General features: G+C 43.4%; 1 protein-coding gene across 7 annotated transcripts in view; it reads right to left on the reverse strand.

Moving 5' to 3' along the window:
* Positions 1–7,112, reverse strand: part of INTS10 (integrator complex subunit 10) — a 30,490-nt gene extending 23,378 nt beyond the window's left edge. For 6 of the 7 annotated variants that reach the window (XM_055334915.1, XM_055334920.1, XM_055334917.1 and 3 more), the window contains exons 1-7: positions 6,908–7,112; positions 6,288–6,355; positions 4,529–4,632; positions 3,720–3,859; positions 1,442–1,523; positions 738–878; positions 158–329 (exon numbers count right to left, since the gene is read on the reverse strand). In XM_055334915.1, the coding sequence (XP_055190890.1) occupies positions 158–329; positions 738–878; positions 1,442–1,523; positions 3,720–3,859; positions 4,529–4,632; positions 6,288–6,355; positions 6,908–7,036 (836 nt within the window). In that variant the 5' untranslated portion in view covers positions 7,037–7,112. Of the gene's footprint in view, positions 1–157; positions 330–737; positions 879–1,441; positions 1,524–3,719; positions 3,860–4,528; positions 4,633–6,287; positions 6,356–6,907 lie in introns of those variants that run through there. The other variant, XM_055334918.1, reaches the window with a different exon arrangement.
* Between the last annotated feature and the right edge of the window lie 564 nt (positions 7,113–7,676).

Raw genomic sequence — 7,676 nt, forward strand, 5'->3', positions numbered from 1 at the left:
TAAATACCAAGGTTACAGAAGTAACCTTGAAAATAACCAAGAAAAGTGTATCTACTTATTATATGCTTTTTAAGAGAGCGTTTTTGCCTTTAAAGATCCTGGGACTACGATATCAGAAGGCTAGCTAAGCAATTCTGGAAATGAACAATTTTCTTACCGTCTTCCTTTGTCCATCTGCCATTCACATCGCATTCCAACAACATTTAAAATCTTAAACAACCTCTCCCAAGGGTCCACAATCTGGGACGATTTTTCAGTCAGCCCTTCTATTATATACTTCTGAGAGCTCCGTTTGCTAGGTGACATTAAATCAGATGCTTCCTGGGTACCTGGGAAATGAGAACAAAGTAGCCTACAATTATTCTTACCACTTACTATGTATGTGGTACTTGACAGAAAATGACAAAGTCTGAATCCCTATTCCCAAGGCAAGAGCACAGAATCACATTATGTGTTTTAAAGACCCACAATTGGCCATGAGTATAGCAAGAAATGCATTTTGAGCTGTGGTATGTGGAGGAAGCTCAGTACACTAACATTATGGTTCAGCAAGTTGACTGTTCCAAAGGGTAAAACTGGCTCCAAAAGTCTCATTTCTTACTTGTAGTATTTTTTCTAGGAAATCACCTTTAGAACACTATCAAACTAGTATGAGAAAAACCAGAACGAGGAGGGATTTCTGAGTTTGTAATTTACTAGACTCTGTAAAAATAAAATCACAGGATATTCTCACTTACCTTGATGCTGACTCTCTATTTGAGTAGATCTAGTGACATAATTGATATAAAATTCAGCTGCTTTGTTTAAGTACTTATATAATAAATTGGCAGGCAATCGAACATCATGGTTGTTAATTATTAGAGGAAGGACATCACAAACTGTTGAAGAGGAAAGATAAGGAAAAAAAAATTTAAGTTGTCTGTATATTAGAGGAAGGACATCACAAACTGTTGAAGAGGAAAGATAAGGAAAAAAAAAATTTAAGTTGTCTGCCCTACAATTCTGATAGAAACAAAATTTATTTTAGAGTTCACTTATTGTGGTATCTAAAATATATAGAAAAAAAACCCTTTATGGCACATTTATTTAAAAACTGCAGTGCACAGGGATACCAGTAGATGGAGTTAGCATGGAAATCCATAGGCAGATTTTACATTATGGAAAAGGGCCTAGTTCTTACACTGGGCGACAATTCAGATGTTTATTATTATTTTTCATACTTACATCTATGATTATACATATTCTTTCGGATACCAAATATTACATAATAAAAATCCAGAAGTTGTTTAAATGTTTTTCGGACTAAAATAAACAAGGACTTAAATTTCCTAATATAAAAAGTTCCTTTCCTTTCCACAAAAGACCTCATCCCTTAAATGATATTTACTCCAGCGTATTCTACTCACCACAAGGAACTAAAACAAAATAAAAATTTTCTTACCAAATAATTTTCTAAAGCAGTTAACAGGAGATTCTTGTTCTTCAATAGTTTCAGCCTCTAATAATGCTTCCCCAAGGCCGACCTGTTTCAAAATATAATCAGTTAAACGTGTTACAGTTTAAGATGTCGGAATTACATACAGAAATGGCTTTTTAAATTTACCAGTTTGTGTATGCCAACTTCCCCAAGAAACAAATACTCTCATTTTAAAGATTAGGAAACAAAGGAATACATCAGCCACAAGGCCCAGAAGGAAACCCCAAATTCATCTGACCACTGACTACTTTATCTTGCTTATTATCCTCTGAACTAGCAATATTAAAATGCTAACAAAATGTTTACAGAAACTTAAAGGAAGCACTAGAACTAGTTAGAATGATAAAAGAGATATAGAGATTTTCTACAGAATATAGAAACTGCTCTCTAGATCAAGATGTATTATGTCAACAAACCTTATCACTTTCAAGAGTTGTCAGGAGTAGTCATTCAGCCTGGGTTAGGCTGGACATACTTTTTGACTTTTAAGGCCACCTTTCCATTACTTTCTACTATGCATTCCCTAGCAGAGTAGATAGGCTTATCAAAATCCACCCAGACATCTGCACTATCTTCCTTGGGATCACTTGGCAATACACGGGTAGGGGTAAAACAATGGAAAAGATAATATAACACAAAAAGCTAAAAGTTGAGTAATGATCAAGGAACATATTGGGTTGAATAGCATCCTCTCAAAATTCATGTCCACTCAAAGTCTCAGAATGTAAGCTTACATATATTTTATCTTATAAAAAAAAGGAAGGTCTTTGTAGATGCAATTACTTAAGAAGAGGGCATACTGGGTTGGGGCAGGCCCTAAATCCAATGATTACAATCCTTACAGTCATGTAAAGACACAGGAACACAGACTCACAGGGAAGAAAGCCATATGATAACAGAGGCAGAAATCAGAATGATATAGGTGCAAAACAAAAAATGATAAAGATTGCTGGTGACCACCAGAAGCTAGGGAGAGGCAGGAAGGATTTCTCCCTAGAGCCTTTAGAGGGAGCATGGCTCTGCCCACACCTTGCTTTTTGGACTTTTAACTTCCAGAATTGAGGGAGAATAAATTTCAGTTGTTTTAAGCCACTCGTTTTTCTGGGACTTTGTTATAGCAGCCCTAGGAAGCTAATATAGGGAAATATAGAAAAGGTTAACTAGGGCCAGAAACTTGAAAGATAGTGTGGGAAAGAATAAACAATAGAGTTTGAATTTATAGAGTTCATTACTTGAACCCTGTATCTTCCACTAACTAGCTATGGGAACTAACATATTTAAGATTTAGTTTCCTCATCAGTAAAGTGGGATACTGCCTACCTCAAGGGGTTCAGAGAGTATGGAAGGAGATACCTAACACCAATGCCTGCCACTAGCACTCAATTATTATTACAGATATAAGGAACAGAGGGAAAAGCACATGAAAAACATGCCTATTAAGACAACAGACTATGGCTCTCAGTTAAATTCAAACACACTGTTGACTACAATGGAAGAGGATTTTTTTTTTTAAGATTTTATTTATTCATGGGAGACACAGAGAGAGAGGCAGACATGAGAGACACACAGAGAGAGGCAGATGGAGAAGCAGGCTCCATGCAGGGAGCCCGATATGGGACTTGATCCTGGGACTCCAGGATCACACCCTGAGCTGAAGGCAGACGCTTAACCGCTGAGCCACCCAGGCACCGTGGAATAGGATTTTTTAAAAAATATTTATTTTAGAGAGAGAGAACATGCAACAGCAAGTGAACACGGGGTGGGGGTGGGGCAGAGGGAGGGAGAGAGACTCTTAAGCAGACTCCATGCTGAGCTGGAGCTGACTTAGGGCTCAACCTCACAACCCTAAGATCAGGACCTGAGCTGAAACCAAGAGCTATATGCTCAACTGACTATGCCACCAGGCATCCCTGGAATAGGATTTTTAAAAAAACTTTACTACACAGATTGCAAATAAACAGGAGTGTCAAAGCTTGGTGACTTTTTCCTTACACTGATTGTAAGGCAAATCAATCAGTGTAAGTAAGTGTTCCTTACACTTCTACTGGAAATTTATAAAGTTTGAAAACAGTGAAATCCTTTTAGCTTTACTGACAGATTCCTTGATTTAAGTTCAATCTTACTTAGTGCTCTTTAGAATCTCTGCTTTAGAATAATATACACTATAGCTTTTAACCCAACTGATGAATGTATTGATCGATTTCATTTTCTCTTAAGAAAGAGGAAAGGATCAAAATCATACCCCATGCTGCACCACTGTTTCAGGGAAGCGTCTCAAAAGTAGAAGCAACATTTCTGATCGTTCCAATGTGTTGAAGCATTGTTCCGTAACCTTTAGTAACATTTCGCACTGGACTCGACCAGGGAGAGTTTCAAATAAACCTGTACATAACACATTTAACTTTAAAAAATTTCTTTAAGAAAGAAGATCCTGAAGCTAAAGAGGAAATAAGGTATTTTCATGTACAAAACAGTAAATACTACATTTAGGATCATTGTTTGGTTTTATCTACAACCTAGAAGGCTTTTGGGTCAGGTGGTATTGGACACAGGTTTGCTGCAAGACCCTAAAACATCTGGAAGCCTTATTGGATCCAGAAGACAAGAATGGTGCTTGTGAAGGGTCACAACAATGCTTGCTGTTGCCTGAGACAAAGAGGATGTGCTTTGATTCCTCAAAGAGGAAATCTTTGATTGGCTAAAGCAACCAACACAGAGTGAAGGTTAACAAGAAAGGTCATAAATCACTAAAAGTCTCCTCCTGTTTTGTGGACATCTGCCTCATCTACAGATGCTTTCTGATCATTGCAAAACCTGTTAAAAACATCTTCAATTCCCTGGGCTGACACAACTACACACTTTAAGGAAGCTTGGAGGTTTCGAAGCAAATGCTCAAGGGACTAAATGACACCATTTGTAGACCTGAGTTGTCAAGAACAAAACACACATTTGTGTACCAATACCACAGATGTGAGTTTTTTTTGCAATTATGGTATATAACTTATTATTCTAGAAACAGAAATTTTACATCAAGTGTCACTCTGCTCTTACTTCTTAAAAATTGGGTTTGTTTATCCTGTGAATCGTTCCTCAGTGCTGATGTAATAATGCTGATTTCTCTCCATACCACTGGCTGGTCAGGGAAATTCACAAACCTATTTTAAAATGAATGTGTTAAATTAAAACGTCAGAATCTACATAGTATCAGAAAAAGAAAAGAACATTAGCACTAGAAGAGATACACATTTTTCTTTATTCCAAGTAAATATGTGGATATACCAAATCAAATCAAAAAGCATTTAAAAATAGAAACTAATTAAGGAAAATGAAGTTAATCCAAAAGTCTTTGGAGGTTCTTAGAAGTGAAAAAAGACAAATGTCCATAATACATAAAGCACTTCTCAATATCAACAAGAGAAAAGAACCCAAAGAAAAAAAAACCAAAAAGTGGGGATCCCTGGGTGGCGCGGCAGTTTAGCGCCTGCCTTTGGCCCAGGGCGCGATCCTGGAGACCCGGGATCGAATCCCACGTCGGGCTCCCGGTGCATGGAGCCTGCTTCTCCCTCTGCCTGTGTCTCTGCCTCTCTCTCTCTCTCTCTCTCTCTCTCTGTGTGTGTGTGTGTGACTGTCATAAATAAATAAATAATAAAAAATTTAAAAAAAGACATTTAAAAAAAAAAAAAAAAAAACCAAAAAGTGGGCAAAGACAAATCACAGAAAGAATACAGACAGCCAAGAGAGAACACCTGAGAAGATAGTCAGTCTTATTAGTAATACAATGAGCTGAAATTTTTAAAAATAACAAGATATAAAAATAAGTAAATAAGTAAATAAATAAATAAAACAAGATACCACTTTCTATCACATTGGCAAAAATTAAAATTTGATAGAAAGACTGATAATATCCAATGTCTGCAAATGTGTGGGAAAATGGGCACTCTTATACATTGTTAGTAGAAAGGTAAACTGGAATAGCGTTTTTTTGGAGAGTAATTTGCTAGTGTGTCAACATATAAAACGTGTACATACTTGACTGTGAAAATCGTTGTTTAAGAATGTACTCTATAGGGATCCCTGGGTGGCGCAGCGGTTTGGCGCCTGCCTTTGGCCCAGGGCGCGATCCTGGAGACCCCGGATCGAATCCCACTTCAGGCTCCCGGTGCATGGAGCCTGCTTCTCCCTCTGCCTGTGTCTCTGCCTCTCTCTCTCTGTGTGTGTGACTATCATAAATAAATAAAAATTAAAAAAATGTTTAAAAAAAAAAAAGAATGTACTCTATAGAAAAACACCAAAATATGTGTACAAAATTGCTTATTGACATGCAAATATGAAAAAGATATAATCCATATATCAAATACAGTATGCATACTGAAAAATAAAGGCGTCCCTCCATTCCAGTGGGTGAAGAGAGTACGCTGCAGCAGATTATGAGTAGTTTTGTTGTGACCCTTCCCCACAAAACCCCACCTGTATGTATGGTCCTGTGTCTACATGTGTATACAGACACACAGAACTTTGGTTGAGTCAGAGGGACCTTCATGTGTCACTCTCTATACTTCAGTAGTGTTTGAACTGCAAAGAGCTTGTATTATTTCCAAAATAAAACGGATTATTGGAAAGAAAAATTTTAACCAGAATAAAACAGAGGAAGACTTCTTGCAGAGTAGGAATGCCGGCAGTTAACTGAAGGCCTGGCCTCAAGACTAGGGTTCAGAGCAGGGAGGTGATCTTAAAGATCTCCTCTCACTCACACACACAGCCTCCCGAGAGGTGAAGGGCAGGGCCGGCTGAGGTCACCACAGACACTCACATGTCGTAGAGCAATCTCCCGGCGGTGGCAGTCCTCTCGGCGTTCCGCTCGATGGTGTACATCTCGTACTGCAATAGACAGACATCAGACCCACGGGTCACAGAGAGACGGCCGACACGGGGGGGTGGGGGTCACACGGAGACGGCGGACCCCGGGGTCGCGACTCCGCCCGGGGCTGGTCCTGCCTGGCTCCGCGGTCCCAACCCGCACCCAGCACCCCCAGCCCGGGGGCCTGACCCCTGAGCATCACCTGGTTACGCAGGGCCCCGGGGCCTAGCATGCGACCCTCGGGCTCCCTTTCCACCCTTCGGTCCCCAAGGCCGGCGGGACGACGTGCCCAAAGCAGCAAGCGCCGCACAAATGGCCGCCGCGCTGACAAACGAGGAGCGAGCGCCGGTCCCGGGGCGCCGCGGTGCCATCCGGCCACCGAGCCGGCAGCAGGGCCCCCCTGCCTGCAGTCCCCCGCCCGGCCGGCCTCCAGCGGGGTCACGGTGCGGGTCTCGCGGGGGGAGGGCGGGCGCGGGGTGTCGCGGAGCGGGGCAGGGGTGAGAGGAGAGGGCCCCGAGGCTGGGGGCCTGCGAAGCGCCCGCCCCTCCACCGCGCGGCCGCCCGCACCTCACCTGGATGTTGAAGTCGGCGGGGTAGAGGCTGCGGGCCGTGATGAGCCACGCTTTGGCGGCCCACAGGTCCTGCTGCACCAGCTCCCGGGCTCGCTGCACCAGGAACTCGCAGTCACCCTGGGCCGACATGACCCCGGAGGCGTCCGGCCGCCGGCAGCAGAGGCCGTTTACCTTCCGGCTCTAGAGCCGCCGCCGCCGCCGCCGCCGCCGCGGGGGTACCTTCTGCGCATGTCGGGCTGGCCGATCCGGAACCGCTCTCCGGGTTTTGCGAGGAACCGCCCACCCCCTTCCGCCTCCGGAGACCAGGATTTCTGTGCGGTCTTTTCCCGGTCACCTCCAAAATGTGGAGAAGGGAATCGCACCCTCGCGGGCTCCAGCGCGACTGTTCCAGCCAGGGAGCATGCGCGCGAGCCTGTAGTCGCCGAGCTCCCTAGGCAGGTTCTCGTAGCCTAGGGGCGGTCCCGGGGGTCCCCGAGGGTCCGGGGCGGCCTAGGGAGCGGCGGGGGCGGGGCGCGGAGCTCCCTCGGCCCGGGCGGAGTGGAGGAACCTAACCTGGCCCGGGTCCTTGCCCGGGATTAGGTTTACGAGCCAACAGTCTGAGGCCGGCTGAGGGTGCAAGGCACAGAGGGCAGGGTCGTTCTCAGCGCTTGTTCTGGCACATTTTGTCTTTCCTGAATATGTCCACAATCTGTCCTCGCGCCTTTATTCGCTGACTTTTGCCACAGACACTGAGCTGTTGCAGTAATGAGCACTTGGGAAGTGCTCTGCT

This window comes from Nyctereutes procyonoides, unplaced genomic scaffold (genome assembly GCF_905146905.1).
Source record: "Nyctereutes procyonoides isolate TBG_1078 unplaced genomic scaffold, NYPRO_anot_genome, whole genome shotgun sequence".
NCBI classification, from domain to species: Eukaryota; Metazoa; Chordata; class Mammalia; order Carnivora; family Canidae; genus Nyctereutes; species Nyctereutes procyonoides.